General features: G+C 35.8%; 1 protein-coding gene across 2 annotated transcripts in view; it reads left to right on the forward strand.

The window, feature by feature from the left end:
- The window catches only part of LOC107091258 (unconventional myosin-Ih-like), a 21,083-nt gene extending 3,846 nt beyond the window's left edge, over positions 1-17,237 (forward strand). Inside the window, exons 2-32 of one of the 2 annotated variants that reach the window (XM_015385078.1) lie at positions 3,804-3,965; positions 4,318-4,433; positions 7,352-7,550; positions 7,639-7,719; positions 7,829-8,008; positions 8,090-8,158; positions 8,240-8,353; positions 8,438-8,509; positions 8,585-8,704; positions 9,773-9,840; positions 9,914-10,019; positions 10,130-10,210; positions 10,308-10,399; positions 10,503-10,597; positions 10,836-10,882; positions 12,105-12,185; positions 12,291-12,396; positions 12,524-12,641; positions 12,737-12,850; positions 12,948-13,024; positions 13,184-13,252; positions 13,386-13,470; positions 13,576-13,738; positions 13,841-13,924; positions 14,253-14,346; positions 14,877-14,932; positions 15,012-15,147; positions 16,288-16,358; positions 16,453-16,550; positions 16,628-16,727; positions 16,814-17,237. In XM_015385078.1, coding sequence (XP_015240564.1) covers positions 3,804-3,965; positions 4,318-4,433; positions 7,352-7,550; positions 7,639-7,719; positions 7,829-8,008; positions 8,090-8,158; positions 8,240-8,353; positions 8,438-8,509; positions 8,585-8,704; positions 9,773-9,840; positions 9,914-10,019; positions 10,130-10,210; positions 10,308-10,399; positions 10,503-10,597; positions 10,836-10,882; positions 12,105-12,185; positions 12,291-12,396; positions 12,524-12,641; positions 12,737-12,850; positions 12,948-13,024; positions 13,184-13,252; positions 13,386-13,470; positions 13,576-13,738; positions 13,841-13,924; positions 14,253-14,346; positions 14,877-14,932; positions 15,012-15,147; positions 16,288-16,358; positions 16,453-16,550; positions 16,628-16,727; positions 16,814-16,840 — 3,081 coding nt within the window. In that variant the 3' untranslated portion in view covers positions 16,841-17,237. Of the gene's footprint in view, positions 1-3,803; positions 3,966-4,317; positions 4,434-7,351; positions 7,551-7,638; positions 7,720-7,828; positions 8,009-8,089; positions 8,159-8,239; positions 8,354-8,437; positions 8,510-8,584; positions 8,705-9,772; positions 9,841-9,913; positions 10,020-10,129; positions 10,211-10,307; positions 10,400-10,502; positions 10,598-10,835; positions 10,883-12,104; positions 12,186-12,290; positions 12,397-12,523; positions 12,642-12,736; positions 12,851-12,947; positions 13,025-13,183; positions 13,253-13,385; positions 13,471-13,575; positions 13,739-13,840; positions 13,925-14,252; positions 14,347-14,876; positions 14,933-15,011; positions 15,148-16,287; positions 16,359-16,452; positions 16,551-16,627; positions 16,728-16,813 lie in introns of those variants that run through there. The other variant, XR_001481522.1, reaches the window with a different exon arrangement.
- The last annotated feature ends 1,427 nt before the right edge of the window (positions 17,238-18,664 follow it).

Raw genomic sequence — 18,664 nt, forward strand, 5'->3', positions numbered from 1 at the left:
CATCCATCCATCCATCCATCCATCCATCCATCCATCCATCCATCCATCCATCCATCCATCAATCAGACCAACATGGCCTAAAAACAAGATAGCTGTTTATAAATGCAGGGAGAAAGAAAGCAAGCAGAGTAATCGAGATGTCAAGACACCTAGAAAACAACAAACACACATAAAGAGTCAATAAGGCAAGTGAAGCAAAACTCTAAAATTAAACATACTGGAAGAAAATAAACACACACACAAAAAAAAAAAACCCTAAAAAAGGCTTCTGTTTTGGATTTTAATACAATTCCAAGTTAAAAAAAAACTAACATATTTGAAGGGAAGCATAAAGCAATGAAGGGATGGCAGTCTGTTTCCTCCTGGAACCAAAATAAATACAGTTAGTTTCCTGCTGGTAGATGTTTTATACTCGAGTCATTTAATCACTTTTCTGTTGAAAAAATCTGTTGTCATGGCAGATATAAATAAAAGATCAAGATGGAATATAAACTGTGCTGAAAACTGTTTTATTGTAAAAAAAAAAATCTAGCAAAACTAAAAAAAAATAATTTGGGGATGAAATAATGCAAATTGTTTTGATTTATTGACCATCACATTGGAAAAGGGTGAAAAAAAATAAAGTTTTCAAGATCGAAATGAAAAATTGCCTTTTCTTTAAAGACTGCAATCTGTATTCCTACATCCCAGTTTCTAAGTTTTGCATGGTTAAAAAAAAGCATACACGCATGTCTGTGTTATTAATTTTGTCTATTCACAAAAACAAAGCGAAAAAAGATAAATGCATATTCAACAGTGGATACACTTCCTTTTTAAATGTCACTACATAATTTATGACTTCCTATTAGGGGAAACTGAGACTGTGATCCATCAGTGTTTCCTGTGTTCCCTTAATAAAAGCAGATGTTCAAGTTGAGTTTGGAAGGACAGAAGAGGGGCACAGACAGGCATCAAGGACCCAGAGAGTAGGTTATTTTTTAATTCGACTTCTAACCAAATATTTTTGACTGGTTTGCATCTACTTTTCTAAACCTGAGGGGCTAATTATATCAGTAATTGTTGCTTTTTCACCAATTCAAAAGTGTATTTTCCTCAAGAATGTTTTTTAGTCTCAGTTACTGTGATTTAACAGCAGGTCAGCTCAGCTTTCATAAAAAGCAAACTACTGAAACATGATACCAAAGGGCTTTCATACTGCCATAATTAAAGTGCAATGAATCACTAACTATAAGCTGGCAGAATTAAGCTTTACTTTAAGTAACTAGGTATATAGTTTATTCATATAATAGTCAACTCTAGTATCTCTTAACTGTGCTTTAAAACTGTCTATTGTTGCTGTAGGTGTAGTCGGAACCTATTCTGGTCTTAAGATAAAACCTGTTTTCCAGTCTCAGTTGTCTATTTTGGTATTTACACTTAAAAAAACATTAATGGGTGTGTAGAAAACACAGGGACAGATAAGATAGAGATGGCTGGATTTAGATTCTATTTGAGAAAAGCGGATGTGGCCAAGGACACTAACTGGAATCCACAGATATAAGCAAAAATATGCAGCCAGTGAGGCGCCCAATGGGAGATATATTTTATCAGAAATTTTGGCATTTGTCTAAATGTCTTCCATGGTGCACAAACTATAAGAACAGAGAGAAAGATTGACAAATAAAAAAAAAGGCTGCATCCGACCAAACACTGAAGGAACATACTTATATATATTTTATTAGGTTTGACGGTTATTCACTGTAGTGCAGAAACACATCTATAATATAAAAAACCCAAATAATTATGGATATAATTCTGTTTAAAGTAATACAAAAAATGTATGTTAAAAGCCAAGTGAAGTTAGGCTTTTAATTAACCCTGATAATGTAGACCTGTTTTCCAAAGTTTTGCTTATTTATCACATTTACACCTCGCTTACATAGTCAAATTTGGTTTGCCCATGTTTTAATAAAAGAAAATCACCGGAAATCACCACTGTATTTTGCTCCATGTAGTACTATAAATCATTTTGTACCTTAGCCTTACAGTCTCTGAATGTTTGCTTCTTATTTTGACTCTAGTTTTGAATGAAAAGACTGGGTCCACAAACATGTAAGAAACTCAGCAAAAAATAAGTAAGACCTTTATCTTTTTTTGCTATTTGAACTTTTTGCCATATTTATAAAAAAAAAAAAATGTAGGCTAGAAAATTTACTTAATTGCAAATTATAACTCCAAACTCTAGAATTAATTATGAGCTGGGTAAGTTTTCTTGAAGAGTTTTTCCTCGGTTAAAATGTTTAACCTCTCATAGAGACTTCTTTAGTCTAAGTTACAGATAAAAGCCTTATCAGCAGTTCTTTTGCATAGTGGATTAAAAGATTAATGGTGACAATTAAAACTGGTTGCCCACATGCTAATGAGGCTCAAAAGGTGCATCCTTTTTTCAAGCTTCTTTGTTTAATTAATTATCAAAATAATAAGGTAATACAAAAAATTGTAAGGGCACTTATAGTAGAGCTGAATATGGTGTCATTGTAAATCTTTATTTACATTTTTTGTGATAGCCTGGATTTTAAACGTAGCTACAGTAGCACTACTTGGTGCTTGTCGCTACCCGATCCGTACCGGTAGTACGATCCGTACCATCAGCTCATTTGCACCTGCGCGAACAGAATAACTTCCGGGTCGCCAAAAAATAATGTAATTACGGTACTGAAAAAACTTTATTTATATCCTTAAATAATTAAAGAATACTAAACTACATCGTAAAGACAATATTGAAGACTTTTCTGGAAGAAATGGATGCTTTTTAAATTCAATCCATTGTATTGCTTGACGTCATCATCAGACATGCTAAGAGCAGTCTGGGAATATATTATGAAAAACTGTAGGTCACGAAAGGTAGCAAATGAATCCATTGTGGGATCAGTACTGCTGGAGTGCATAGTTAAGTACAGAGTAAATAAAATATTTAAACAAATTTAAATATATACGCTGTGTGACGTATATTTGCGCATGCTCAGAGCAGTCAAAGTAACTATCACAAGGCTATTGAACTTTTTTATGTATTTCTGTTTTATTATTTTTAGAAAATGCAATATTGACGAAAATACAAAGATATACAAAAAGAAACCCATGCCTCTAAAAAATACAAAAGAATAAAAAAGTAAGAAAAAGGAAATATTGCCACCGGAAGTTATTCTGTTTGCACAGGCGCAAATGAGCTGATAGTACGGATCGTGCTTCCGGTACGGATCGGGTAATGACAGTGCTAACTTCTTTGCAGGTTAAAGGCTAATGTTAGCTTACAGTAAGTTAATAACTTGTCCTAGTTGGACCATAACTTTTGGCCAAGTAATTAGAAAAAAGAGTCACTTTCTTATCCCAACAGCATTAAGCTTAATTTTAGTAAAATATTAAAGGTATTCCATAAACGAAAATAAATAGATAAATAAATAAATAAATAAATAAATAAATGTTTACATTAACAACAATGTTAAATCTACGCTCAGCGATTAGCAAAGAATTATATAAGTCCATTATGTAGTCTTTAGTGGCTTTAAAAGCTAAAACTAGAAAAATTATAAAAATAAAAGGATCATACTTTAAACAAGAAATGAAAAAAGTCAGCTATAATGTTACTTGGGGGCATTGTTAAAGTAGAAAGTGTGGCCATGGAGAAGCAAAAGGGTGACCATCGACCTTTCCTCCACCACGTCTACTGTTGACAGTGTGAGTTTGACTTGTCTGAAAAATGACATTATTTCCACACGTAGCTAATTCTTTTGTTTCCTTGGGATATTGTTGATGTTTCCACACAGAGTCTAGAGGAGCGGTGTAACCGGATCCTAAGGAACATGGAGGCCTCCCTGACGGCCCGGGATCGCGTGGGCATCCAGGATTTTGTTCTCCTGGATGCCTACACTAGTGAGAGTGCCTTTCTGGACAACCTGAGGAAACGCTTCAATGAAAATCTGATTTATGTGGGTGTTTCCTGTGCAGCTCATTCTCTTTAGTCTAATGAAACCTCACTGCTCCCAGCCTTTAACCCTGCTGTACTAATGTGGCATTTTACCTTCTGCTGAATCTGTCACCTTGTGTTGCTGAGATAGCAGCTCTGATTCTTTTAATTTGCAGAGCGAGCACTAAAAAGGTCACTACCAACCACTGGGTCATGATGACAAGTGATTAATTAAACTTATTGCTGTTGGTAAAGGACAAAACTAAATATAATGCTGGTGGAGGATTTTGTTATCATTAGGAAAACTTGTTTTATTATCACTGAATGTGCAAGAGCTGCAGAGCATGACTTCATGTCCTTGTCTCTTTTCAAAGACCTACATTGGGACGCTTCTGGTGTCGGTCAACCCGTACAAAGACTTGGACATCTACAGCAAGAAGCAAATGGATACCTATATGGGAGTTAACTTCTTTGAGCTGCCGCCTCACATGTAAATTCTTTATTTATTCTATATATTATAAACAGGTTTTAAATGAGTATAACGATTCATAAACATCTGTGAAAAGCATTGATCATATTTAAATTTTTAAAGAATAGTTTTCACAACCTCAGTTATTTTGAATGAATACAAAGAGGAAGGAAATTAATGTATAAAATAATTGCAGAAGTTTTCCCACGCCCTGAACCTGTCTACATTATCTAAAACTGAAATAAGTTTGATCAAGATTTTGTGCAATAAATATGCTTAAAATAGTGAAAGGTTATAAAGTGCTCAGAAAAGGTTCATTTTTTAGTTTTATATGGCAATTTGAAAGTTTTGGCATGCATTTATATTTTACGTGGAGCAGAAAAAAAAAACCTTTTGCTGTTCTTACAGCTGCAAATCCTCTAAAAATATGTTTCTACTAGTATTTTTCATATAGAGATAAAATCATGTCTGTTCCTTTTTAATGTTTTTTGTCCTCTTGGAGGATAAATGCCCACCATAGTCTCAACTATTTTATAGCCTCTATACCAATAACCTCAACAGTTGTAATAAACTGAAGGAAAATAATCCCCACTGCATGATTCTGCAACCGCGATTTTTCCCCAAGTTGAGGGTGGCAAACACACATAGTTTGCATTGGCCAGTAAGTTTTACTGTATCTCATTTGGCCAGAACAGCTTTTTATTCTTTGTTTTTCCAATTATTGAAAACAAAACAGAGAATTTCTTTCTCTTTCAATTTTGAAAAGCTCATACTTCCCTAATAAATGGCGTATTTCTCAATGCACTGTATTTGTGGAGGTTAAATACTGAATAATTTGTTAAAATGTTAAATAGAATATTTAATCCCTACTTTGTATTCCCTCATGGCATAAAATGAAATAAATTCAGAGATCCCACAACAGGATGCAGCAAATGCAGTGAAGCCCCACAAAATGCATGCTAACTGATCTCTCTATTATTACATTGAAAGCAAATGTATTTAAGTGACAAAAAAAGCTAAACACACAAGAAAAAAAAAAAAGAAGAAAGTTCTTTCTATTACTAACAAGGGAAACAGCCCATGTGGTCCATATGCAAAGCAAACCCTGGTTACAATTCATAGAAGATACATTTTGTCCAAATAGTGAATTTTAATGTAGTCTTAGAAAAAAGACTTGGCCTTAGCTTCTCTATTCAAACTTCAGAATCTGCACCCATCTCTACGCCTGTACCTCAAACTTGGGTAGCATTTGTTTAAATGAAGAAACATAAATCAAAACAATAATAAACAAATTTAATCAATAGATGGTTTGGTATTGAAATGTCTATATTGTGATGTGGAAATTGTGTGAGGAGTTGCAAAATATCCAGTGAACAAAAACATTTGAATTAAGGACCTAAATTGGTCAATTCTAAATTTGATTAGACAACAGAATAGGATATGATTGCGCTGCTTAAGGTTGTTGCACGTTGGAGTAGCTCTGCTATTTTGACTTGAATTCCTCCATTTTTAAAAGAGGGTTTGTTTTACATACATTTTTTTTGCCTCTGTTGTCTAATGCTGTGAAATTGGAGGGATTTTCATATTTTTGTCCTTTTTGGATACTTGCTATCAGTAGTCTAGTTGTAAAAAGAAAGAAGGGGGATGGTGGATTTATTATTATTTTTTTTTGGAAGCATACATAGCAACATTAATATAGTGTATTAACCTAAAGCAATATGCATGGTATGGTTGTTAGATGTCAGGTGTGCCTGTCATTCACTTTATGGGGGAGGGTTGGCCAAGTGGATAGCAGTGTGCTTGTGCTTTGAGAAGGTTGCATGTATCTGGTTCGATCCCCACTGCCTCCACTCTGGGTTCCTGAGCAAAACACTTAACCCCTGATTGCTCCCCGGGCGCCACACAATGGCAGCCTACTGCTCTCCAACGAGATTGGTCAAAATGCAGAGAACAAATTTCCCCATTGTGGGAAGTAGAACTTCGGTCAGTCCCTGGACTGGCTTGGCTATTTCTGCCCCTACATAGTTGGGAACAAATGCAGAGGACAAATTTCCCACTGGGATCAGCTTGATAGTCATGGTAGGCCACTTCTTTGATTTGATTTTTTTTGCTCAGGCTACTAGCCGAATGTTAAAAGGGTAATACTATTGCCATTACTGTTATAGTCGAAATTTTACACATTCTGTAATAAAATTTCACAGGGGATGGTATGGGGGGGGGTGGTCATTAAAGAAGGGGTATGATTTAAGAGATTTTTTTAAGAAGGTGGATGCCAACCCCCCTATCCAGCCTCAACTCGAGTACTGCTTATGATGCGTAACCACAGCAGGTTGGTTTAGTTTACATCCAGGAGCAGCTTTGTAACATCTGTAAAGTTTAAATAATAGTTCAACTACTTCTGCAAATTAGTTGAAAAGGTGGTGCTGGGGATGCTAAGCAGGAGCAAGGAAAGAAGAGAGGAAGAAGAAATTTAACCCATCAATCATCATGGCCAATGTGTCTTCAAGAAGGGACAGAGCAGATTGTACTTCCTAAAGAAGCTTTGGTCCTAGTGTTTGCAACAAGATGCTTTATGTCTTCTATAAATCTGTTGAGTGTGATCTCTTCTTCCATCCTCTGCTGAGGTAACAGTATTAGAGTTACTGACTTTAAAAAGCTAGACAAGCTAATTAAGAAGGTCTGATCTGTTCTGTTAGAGCTTCTAGCTCCTCTAGAACCTCTGGAGATAATTTCACAAAGAAGAATTCTTCATAAAGTAAAGAACATTATGATGAACAGTGAGCATAAATAAAAAAATAACATTTAAGTTACTGGAGATTAATAAAGTATTTTTGAATTGAATTAAATAAAGTAGATAGAGCAAATAGATAAAGCACAGTTTTCATCAAAGGAAAATCACTCTTTTTTTTCTATCCCTTAACCTGTTTCTGTATTTTTAGTTTTGCTCTTGCAGACAATGTTTTCCGGACCATGCTGTCCGAGTACAACAACCACTTCATCCTGATCTCAGGTGAGAGCGGAGCTGGAAAGACAGAGGCCTCTAAAAAAATTCTTCAGTTTTACGCTGTCAGCTGTCCAAGCACCAGACTTCTGAACAATGTCCGGGACAGGCTGCTTCTCTCCAATCCAGTGCTTGAAGTCAGTGATGGATTATGTCATGCCTTGTTTTAGCTAAACATATGATTTCAAATCAAGATTGACTTTATTTTTGTTGTAAAACCTGCAGGCTTTTGGAAATGCCAAAACCTTGAAAAACGACAACTCAAGTCGCTTTGGGAAATACATGGACATCCAATTTGACCATCGGGTAGATCTGGAACATTTACCCAAAATAAAAAAACAACAACTACAGCCTAATAAGCTTAATCTTCACACATAAGATACCGATTATATTTTTAAGATGACCTTTTCCTCAGGGTGGAGCTGTTGGTGGTCACATCCTTAGTTACTTACTGGAAAAGTCCCGTGTGGTGCATCAGAACCATGGTGAGAGAAACTTCCACATCTTCTACCAGCTGGTTGAAGGAGGAGAGGAGGATCTACTGCGCTGGCTTGGGTTGGAGAGAAACTGCAAGAACTACCGTTATCTGGTGCAGGTTAGAGGGATTTCATCTTTCAGATTTCTCATGCTGCAAAACCTTTTTTTTATTGAGAGTTTCATGTTTTTCATTCTCTAGGGGGATTGTGCCAAAGTTAGCTCCATCAATGATAAAAGTGATTGGAANTTCAGCGAGATTGACATGGAGGTGAGGGGATCCAACTTATCATTAGGTTTAAATATGCATCTATATTTATTTAACAGAATTTTTCTATCTTGCATAATGCAGCACCTGTTTGGGATTATTGCCAGCGTGCTGCATTTGGGGAATCTTAAGTTTGAAGCAGATGCCCGAGGATACGCCGCAATCAAAAACAACCAGGAGATGCACTGGGTGTCAAAAGTAAACATTTTGTCTTTGTAAAGCCGATTTCTTATGTGTACTCTTATTAGAGAGTGAGTTTTTTTTTGTATGTCCTTTTTGCAGTTGTTGGGGATTCCTAATCAGGTGCTACAGCAGGGCTTAACCCACAGAAAGATAGAAGCCAAAACAGAAGAGGTGACTTTTGAATGCATCTGACCAATTGTTGATGTTTATTTGCAGTTAAACATTCACATTATTTTGCTACTAAAGGTGCTCAGCCCCCTCTCTGTGGAACATGCAGTATATGCCAGAGATGCTCTTGCCAAAGCCACCTATGGCCGAACCTTCAACTGGCTGGTCAACAAGATCAACGAATCACTGGCTAACCAGGTCAGCAGTTGTTTTGTATGCTTGCATGTTATGCAGAAAAAAAAAAAGAAAAACTAAATCTTACATTTAATAGAAAGGAATGAAATATGCTTTTTGCAAAATGCTTTGCCTTGCAAAACAATTTATACCGGCTGAAGTTTTTCACATTTTGCCACATCACATCCACAGTATTCACTGTGCTTAGGTTTAGAGTACCAGAGAGTACCGCATAGTTCCCCTGGTAAAGAAATACATTACCACAGCATGATGCTGCCACTACCATGTGTCACCATGCTGATGGTGTAGGTGATGTGCAGTGTTAGTTTTTGCCAGCTCTAACATTGTTTGTTTATGCATTTAGCAGAAGCATTTATCCAAAGCGACTTACAAAGTAAACACAATGTTACAGTTATCATCATTATGACAATAAATCCTTTCTCCACATTTGTTTATACATCAAAGGTTCTGTTGCATCAGCTTTTATTTTTGATTTTTGGAGTGTTTGGTAAAGAAGATGTTCTTTTCAGACATTCTCCCACCTCAACTTAGTTTTAGCTCCACCAGAGTAACCGTGGGCTTTTTGGCTGCTTTTCATCATTATTGCTCTCGTATAAGTAACAACCCTGCGTTAGTAGCTTTGCGGGATGTCTTTTGATGAATTGAGAAGCTCCCTGTTTCAAAGCTTTTCAAACCTGACCCTGTTTTAAGATTCTCCACAACTTTACTCTCAGCTATGTCATTTAATCTTCATAATGTTCACTAATACTCACCAACAATCCTCTGATGCTTTAGCTAAACACTTGCTTGTAAACTGGAATTAAAAAACACACAAGCAGAGTCATTTACTATCACATATGCTTTCTAGGTTTTATTTGTTAAAAAATATGAATAAAGATTTTACTCTTTCCTCCTCTGCACAATTCTTTTAACCTTTCTTATGATCAATCAAAAGACACAAAAAACAAACAAAAATGAATTTATAGTTTGGTTGTTTGGATTAAGAATGTGAAACATTTAAAGGGTTATAATTTTTTTTTTTTAGACAACATATAACCTACCCTCTTGCTACAAATCTGTATCTATATGCAGGATCCCTCCAGGAAAACAGTGATCGGTCTACTGGACATCTACGGGTTTGAAGTTTTCAGCGTGAACAGGTTTGTTCCTGCACATTTAATCATCTTAATGCAAAACGTTCCATGAGTCATAATAGTTTTATACTCTTTCCAGCTTTGAACAGTTCTGCATCAACTACTGCAACGAGAAGCTACAACAGCTCTTTATCCAGCTGACACTCAAATCCGAGCAGGAGGAGTATGAACTGGAAGGGATAGAGGTAATAATGCTTTTTTTTTTGTCCGTATACGTAGAACATAGAACTTAACGATGGACCTTAGATTAAACATAACATAAGTTGCTGTAATTATTCCCAATGTTTGGGCACAGTGGGAGCCGGTGCCATATTTTAACAACAAAATCATCTGTGATCTTGTGGAGGAGAAATTCAGAGGAATCATCTCGTTGTTGGTAAATATTTAAATAAGTTTGAGTCCTTCATAAAGAACGTAATATATTTTGAGAGTAAAGTACACATGCGTCTTGATAAAAATGTTTATCCTGATAGGATGAGGAATGTTTGCGTCCTGGGGAGGCCACCGACCTCACCTTTCTGGAGAAGATGGAGGAAAAGATGGGTGGTCATCCGCACTTTGTCACGTAAGATTTTGTCCCTTACTTTGGAAAACCCACCCTTCTGCAATTAAACATCAACCACTGTCAGATATTTTAATAACTTCAACTGATTCCCCTCCTCAAACAGACACAAACTTGCAAACAAAAGTACAAGGAAAACCCTAGAAAGAGGAGACTTCCGCCTCCTACACTATGCTGGAGAGGTTACATACTGTGTTGTTGGTAAATAATAAAGAATTTACACCCTGTTTACTCACCTTGAATATTTTCGTATTCATATAGATGTTAAAATCTAGAGAACTTAAATACTTTTGCATAGCACAATTTGTTAAATTTAATTGTCATTTTAAGGGCTTCAGCTAGCATACCAGCTTTCACAAGAAACTGTTTCATTGCTTTTATAAAAGAGGTATTTAAGGTAATGCATAGGTTTAATCTATTTTCTTTTCTAAAATTTCAGGATTCTTGGACAAAAACAATGATTTGTTGTATCGAAGTGGAAAAGAGGTAAATTTTTCTGGGTCTCTTATGTTTAGTGAAGTTGTGATTCCATGGACAGAAATAGGTTTTAATTGTTTTTAACACTAAACAGTGTTTGACAGTGAAATCACAACAGTGTTTATTGAAGCAAAATAGGAAAACATGAGTTTAGAATATAAGCTTTTATTTATTTGGATGATGCTGCATTTGATTTATATAGAAAAGCCCCAAATAGAAAATGCTTTTTTCTGAATCACCTCCATGAAAATACACATGAACAAGTCTACATTAAAATCTACAAGCTTTGGAATGAATTAAGTGCAGATAAAAAGCTTTACTAAATAATAAATGTTATGTTTTGAACCCAACACTTAAGCACATTAGTCTGGTCACCATTGCTATCGCTCAATCAACAACTGCCTTTTCCAAAAGCTTATTGTTAGCTAATTATTAGTTTCACATTTTGCTACAACCCATTTTTATCCTAGGATGAAGTCGCTCTTAAAAATCTTAAAACAGATTTTCCACCTTATGGGCCTTCCACCCTGTCTAGTCAGTGTTAAAATTCAAACCCAAACCAATCACTAAACCACAATGGCACCACCATCCCACACTACAGTTTTACAGTTCAGTACTTTTTTTTTTTCAGATCTAAAAACACAAAATTTTGCAAAAATTAGCTCATCTTGGTAGAGAGGAAAAAGCCCAAGATCTTTTTGAACAGATGGAAATATCCCTTCAGAGGGGCCTTTACACCTAAGATTGGGATTTTTACAGGAACTGAATTTACATTTGGCAGAAGTTTTTTATTTTGTTATTCTTTTGTGACCATAGCAAAAACTCACTCATCTTGTGGCGAGCTCAATGTATTTCCATTTTGCCTTGTGTTAATGAGCATAACAATTACTACTTAAACTATGTGGGCTGATGAATATATAAATTCTGCAGAAAAAAACAAACAAATATTTCAGTAAATTTTGAAGAGCATAAAAATGTAGTTGATATTTCTTATTCCATTAATCAAAAGAATAAAAACATGCAAACTTTCAAAAAGTGCCTTCTTTTCTTTTTTTTTTCTCCCAATCGAAGCATTATGAAGAAATAATTATATTAAATGAAAGAATTAAAGTTATAGCTACAAAAAAAAAAAAAAAAAAAAAAACAGTGTGTGGATGAACTATTTTTATTAGCCTCTCGACTCCATTTGTACCCCACAATGATGCTTTAACATTTTTCTATTCCCCATAAGGTCATGCAGCAATCCAAAAATGCCATCATCAGACACTGCTTTCCCTTCTCTGAGCCTGACAGCAAAAAGAGACCTGAAACTGTGAGAAGATACTCAGATAATGCTTAATGTTTCTCTGATTTTAATCCAGAAGAGGTTAAAACAGTTTTTTCTTTGATTTCTGTTTTGTTTTGTTTGTATTTCCAGGTGGTGACCCAGTTTAAGAACAGCTTGGCTGGTCTGACTGAGATCCTAATGTCCAAAGAGCCTTGGTATGTGCGTTGCATCAAACCCAATGAAGCCAAGCAACCAGGTGGGAGCTTGTATCTGTAAAGACTGAAGTGAAAGAGCTCTAATAAACAAAAAGAAAAGAGTCAATTTGAGTGGTGGGAGGCTTGCCAAATGGAGGAAGAATGTTGATCTTTTGATGTGTTCTGCAGCAATCTTTGATGATGTTCTGGTGAGACATCAGGTGAAATATCTGGGGCTCATGGAGCACCTGAGGGTCAGGCGGGCTGGCTTTGCGTATCGACGCAAATATGAGATCTTTCTTCAGAGGTGACAGAACAGCATCCTCATTTAATGATCTTCTCTTGTAAAGTTGACCCTTGATACCAAAGCTACTGCTGCAAATTCTCTTCTTCTGCACTTAGGTATAAAGCTCTGTGCCCAGACACCTGGCCTAACTGGAAAGGCACCCCAGCAGAAGGCGTTCGATGCCTTATTAAACACCTGGGATACAAAACTGATGAGTACAAATTGGGCAGGTTTGTAGATGTGAACTGTGGGTTCCCAAAATTTCTGTAAGAAAAAAAAAATGAATTTTTGTAATGATTTACCTAAATGGTTGTTTTCCACATCAAGGACAAAGATTTTCATTCGCCATCCCAAAACTTTGTTTGCAACAGAAGATGCTTTCCAGGTCTGCAAGAACCAGCTGGGTAAGAAACAGCCTAGTTTCAGCACCTTCAAAAGTCAAATAAAAAAATAGAAAAATGATAGAATACGTTTATCTTTAACAGCATAGTACATTTTATTTAGTGGGAGGGGTGATATACATAGGGGCTCTAAACCTTGAAGGTAAATGTCTTTTACCATAGCAACAAGGATTCAGGCCAAATATAAAGGCTGGAGAGTGAAAGAAGACTACCTGAAACAGAAGGAGGCTGGTGAGTAATGCTAAGTCAGTATAAGTCAGTTTGTTATTAAAGTCAGAGATTTATGGCTGGCAATCAAGACTACAGTTTAATTTTTAGGTCTTGATTTTAGATAATTTCATGCTGTACTGACTCTTCCAAACAGCCACGAAGATTGAGAACTGCTGGAGAAGTTTAATGGCGAGAAAGGAGCGTGAGAGAAGAGCTTGGGCAGTCAAGGTCATCAAGAAGTATGTTGCGGTGATCAGAAGATATAGACGATCTCTGTAAGAAGGTGATAAAGTGCAGAATATTGTACAATGCTGTAAGTTGTCTTTTTGTTTGATTTCTGTTAGATTCATTAAAGGTTTCATGACCAGAAGTCAACCAGCCTGCAATGACAACAGTGAATACCTGGCCTATGTGAGGCAAAACTACCTCACCCGTCTGAAGGAAAACCTTCCCAAAACAGTCCTGGAGATGGACTCTTGGCTCACACCGCCACCCATATTAAAGGAGGTGATCATTGCATTTTTCAAGCTACTTTAGTTGCTGAAGAACATTTTGACAATGGTTATATGTTTCTAAGTGTTAGAAATTACATGTGATTCTGTTCTGTAGGTCTCACAGCTCTTGCAGAACATCTACATTCGCTGTCTTGTGAGGCAGTATGTCCGAGAAATCTCACCCCAAAGGAAGGCGCAGGTAGAATTCTCCTTACTCCAGTCCAAAATATGCAGAACATTCCATCACATTAAAAATGTTTCTGTCCGCAGGGTTTGTGTTATTTTATTACATTAAAGAAGCCATCATTTGTTTAGCAAGAGAGGAAACTGTGTCATCCTCAGTATTTGTAAAACCTTGTGGCGCAAAAGTTGCATAGTAGACATGCAAAAAACTATTTTTACAGTGAAGTGTGAGATAGATTTGATCCTTTTAAGCTTTCACATCCTCAAAGGTGTTTTTCAGATGTTTTTTATGAATCTCAGTTAAGAAGTCTTAAAGTTATGTCTCCATATTTGTCCTTCTCTAGCTGCTCCTAAAAGCCCAAACAAGCTCCATGTTCAAAGGGAAAAAAGAAAACTACCCATTCAGTGTATCCAGACCCTTTGTGGACACCAGGATTGGTAGGATTGCTTTTATAGCAATTTATTTTAAGTGCATGTAAAGGATACAATTAATTAAACTGATTTGCAAAAGTATTTGTGCATCTTAAGATCTTTAAATTACAAATAACATGCCAAAAAAAAACAGCCCTGCACTGTTCATCAGCTTTAACATGCTTAATGTAAAGCATGGTGGTATCATGCTGTGCAAAGGCTTTACTTGTATTGAAACAGGACAAAACAAAATTACATCTTATATCTATGCATTGCTTTATGAAATATAAGAAGGTTTATGGTGAAACCCTTATAATGTGAAATAATGCTACAGACAATAAATGCTTTTGCCCTATTTCTCAGTTAGGAAGCATATAGTCATTATTGTTGTGACACAACTCAGGTAATTATTAGTGTTATACTTATTTTTACTTATTCTTTATAGTAAATGCTAGAATTAAAGTTTAGATTACACCACTGATATTTTTTTATTAAAAAACAGAAGCCTGTGTTCCTTTTAATGATTGGACCCTCTTTTTTAAAAACCTTTCATCAAGCTTTAGAAGACATAAACCTCAAGGTCCTTCAGATCATTCAGCATGAGCACATCAAGGTAAACCAAAGTCAAAGAGTTTACGCCACCTCTTTCTTTTTAATTTATTTTTTCTAAACCGTTCGTGCTTCTCTCACAGTACAGCGTGCCAGTGGTGAAGTATGACAGAAATGGCTTCAGGCCTCATCTCCGGCAGCTCATCTTCACCCAGGAGGCTGCCTACCTGGTTGAGGAGACAAAGATCAAGCAGCGGATTGATTACACCTCTCTGAAAGGTTCCAAGTGATGCATTTTTTTTTCCATGAAGAGCCCTAAACAAATGCTTGATGTTTACTATTTTGTGTAGGCAGATATTCATGCACTTCCTTCTTCACTCCCTCACCCTTGCTAAAGATATATTATTGCAAAACAGTAATTTTAGCATTTTATTGAGCATGGTGAATTCATTTGGCAATAGAAATATCTTAATACTTTTACAAGGGCCTTTAAAAAAAGAAACAGGGCCACAGCCTCACGGATCCTCCACTGTATGTAGCAGGAGGCATGAGGATATTTTCTATGTATCCATAAATTGTTTGAAGTCATTCTAACCTGGATAAGTCTGTGACCAAAAAAGCTCAACTTTAGTCCTATCTGACCAAAACACATAATCCAAGATAAAGTTCCAACAGTGTTTAGAAAATGTAATATATGTTTGTAGAAGAGAAAAAAATGCAGCAATGTAACATATACTGTCAAATATAATGATATGAGTATGAATTGCAGTCAGGTTCCTTTGTGAGGTTAAAAGTACATTTTGTAAATTCAACCTTTCAAAAACATAAATATACTTTCAATAAAAGGTTAAAAGTAGTGTTTTTCTATCAGCTCTGAGTGGAAAACAATTAAAATGGAAAAAAAATGATCAAGAATCATCAATCAGTGCATAATTCATCTGTATGACATGTTTCACTCGATTTACTGATAAAAATGATCTTTTCAAAAAATATTCAAATTTATTTATGATGGCTATAGATACTTTTTATCTTATAGACTTGGTGAAGATGCCACTCCAAAAAATTTTTTAATAACCTTACATTATTTTCCAGTTCAGTTGACACTGGTTAAGGGTTAATGTGGCATGACTTGTTTATACTACAGATGAAATAAGTTATTTATTGAAATTCAAAGACTCTAAACATTATGACCAACCTAAAATATACAATTTGAATAAAAAATGCTTTAATTACATTTTTAGCGTACATTTAGAGTTGGGTTACTCATTGCTAAAAAGAAAGAAAGTTGTTTCTTATTTTTTGTACTGTGAATAAATGCTTCAGGTTAGAGTTTTGTAAACTTAACTCTATGAGATTACAGACGTAAAATTTAAAGATGAGTCATAAAAAGAGTCAAAGACTGAGTTATCTCTTTTCTAGGAGTTTCTGTGAGCAACCTGAGTGACAACTTCCTCATTCTTCATGTTACATGTGAGGATATCAAACAAAAGGTAGTTAATAATTGTTTTGCAATTTTAGATAATCATCAGCCAATGATAAGGTAATTACTGTAATAAAGAGCCTTAATGATATTTATTGTTTCAGGGAGATCTGGTTCTGCAGTGTGACTACCTCTACGAGGCTCTGACTAAACTCAGTATTATTGCAGACAAGCAGAGCTCTATTAAAGTGGTCCAGGGAAGGTAACAAATATTGATCACATTACTTTCCTTTGTGCTTGTAAGGAATCCTCATTTTTGTGGTTTCCTTTTGTGTTTAGTGTTAGATTTGATATCCAGCCTGGCAGGGAGGGGTTTGTTGACTTCAAAAGTGGTCAGGAGTCCATGGTCTACCGAGCAAAGAATGGTCACCTGATGGTGGTGAGTGTAGCGTTCATCTATCCATACCTTTTAAACTAAACACAAAAGCTCATTTAAAAACTCATTTAGATTCTTCTGTTTTCTAGGAATCGTCAAAAGCTAAATCCAGATGAAAATGAAGCTTTGCTGGAATGATGTCGTTGATGATGATGATCTTGGAAGCCACAGAGATACAACTACCCAATAAACAGCCATGTTATGTGTGAAATATACCATGATTTTATCCACACAGATTTTTTGCTTTTCACCTTTATGACATTTTTTTTTTACAGTAATCTAATGTTGTTCATCATATGTCACTGATAGTTTTACAACAGATAGAGCAACTCATGGATAAGCCTGGTCTTTTTTGGACAGGACAAACTATATAAGCTATTCAAAGGCTGCTTTTACGATATGCATCTATTAAACACTAGATGAATTAACCATGCCACGCCTTAATGTTATAACCTTTTGAAACATGTATTCTTAGAATATTGACGTTTAGAAAACCATTACAGCGGAAATACAATAAATAACTCTTGGTCTATTTAGGCCCTCTGCTTACTGTGATGATTCCACGTGTAGCAGCTCCCTCTGCTGAGCATTTGCTGATTATGCATAAAGTTGTACTGGAAGAACAAATCCTTAAATGTCTTGTGCCAAAACCATAAATATGAATTCTCTGACTCTTATCTTCTCTGATCCTATCGTTATCTGTCCCACTTATCACCCTCTAACTGCACCTAAAGCATGAAGTGAGGACCTTAACAACATCAGATGTTTCCATTTCTTTTACATAAAGCAAGAGCGTTTGGCTTCATTAGTGACCTGGTAGGAGGTCAGGACTCTTTTCAAGTTCTTACACAACAAAACCTGCTCATCACTGTTAAAATTTAACTTTTTTTGCACTTAACTATCACATCCAGCTCCTCAAAAACAGCTGCAAAACGTCCGATCAAAACCAAACATTAATGTCAACATTGCAATGAGACAGGTCTGTTTAACCTAGACTCATCCTCTGAATGATCAGACAAGGAGTCATTAGAAGAAGTTTGTAATGCTTATAATCCAGTTGTACCTTGATTTACACCACTATGGCAAATGCTTTATACCATGCTAGGAGATACAAGGTTAGGATTAGACACACTTTGGGAAGTTTGGACACTTTCAACAACAGACTTTGTAGATGCAAAAGAGGCAACCTTTGCATCTCTTCACCCCAAATTTATGCTCTGCCAATCTGGGGCTGAAAATCTATTTTTTCTCCAAATTTCTCACCTTTGTTATATTACTTGAAACAGGCTTTTGAGCATTGATTATTTGAAACAAGAAAACTTAAAAACTGGACTAGTATTGATGTATGAAAAAGTATATATTTTCATTATAATGTGAAGGTTATAAAAATTATTTAATTATTTGCAATAAAGACGCATCTTTTTTATGGATTAGAAAGTAGAAATTAGAAACACTTAGCCCTCCCCACACTCAAAAAATATAATTGGAAAGCTTCACCTCTTAGAAATATTTACTCATACCATGTGATTCAAATTGACAGTGGAAGACCATGCACAGTTGAAAACTCTTCCTCTGTCATAGAGAGGGAAGGACTGCCTGCAAATGAAATTATGATTCTTCCTGAAATAAACTAAATCTTTTTTTCTTGATCCATAACCACAGTTAAACTAACCACTGAGCTGGTTAAAAGCTTAGATTCTTTAACAACATTATTATCAAGAGTTAAGCAAAGAGCATCTTTTTTAGCTGAGCCGTGGTAACTGGGGCTCAGTGGACTAGAGGTGAAGGCTCACAGATGGGATAGATTCTGTTGCTGAGTGAGGGTGCTTTGCTGTCCTGTGTCTTGCTCCGTGTCTCCTTTGTCTGCTGACTGCTGATCCTGTGCCTTGCTAGTAACTTACTTCTGAGCAGGGTGCATTGCTGTCCTGGATAATGCTTTG

The sequence above is a fragment of the Cyprinodon variegatus genome, unplaced genomic scaffold, assembly GCF_000732505.1.
Source record: "Cyprinodon variegatus isolate N-32 unplaced genomic scaffold, C_variegatus-1.0 Scaffold331, whole genome shotgun sequence".
NCBI lineage: Eukaryota > Metazoa > Chordata > Actinopteri > Cyprinodontiformes > Cyprinodontidae > Cyprinodon > Cyprinodon variegatus.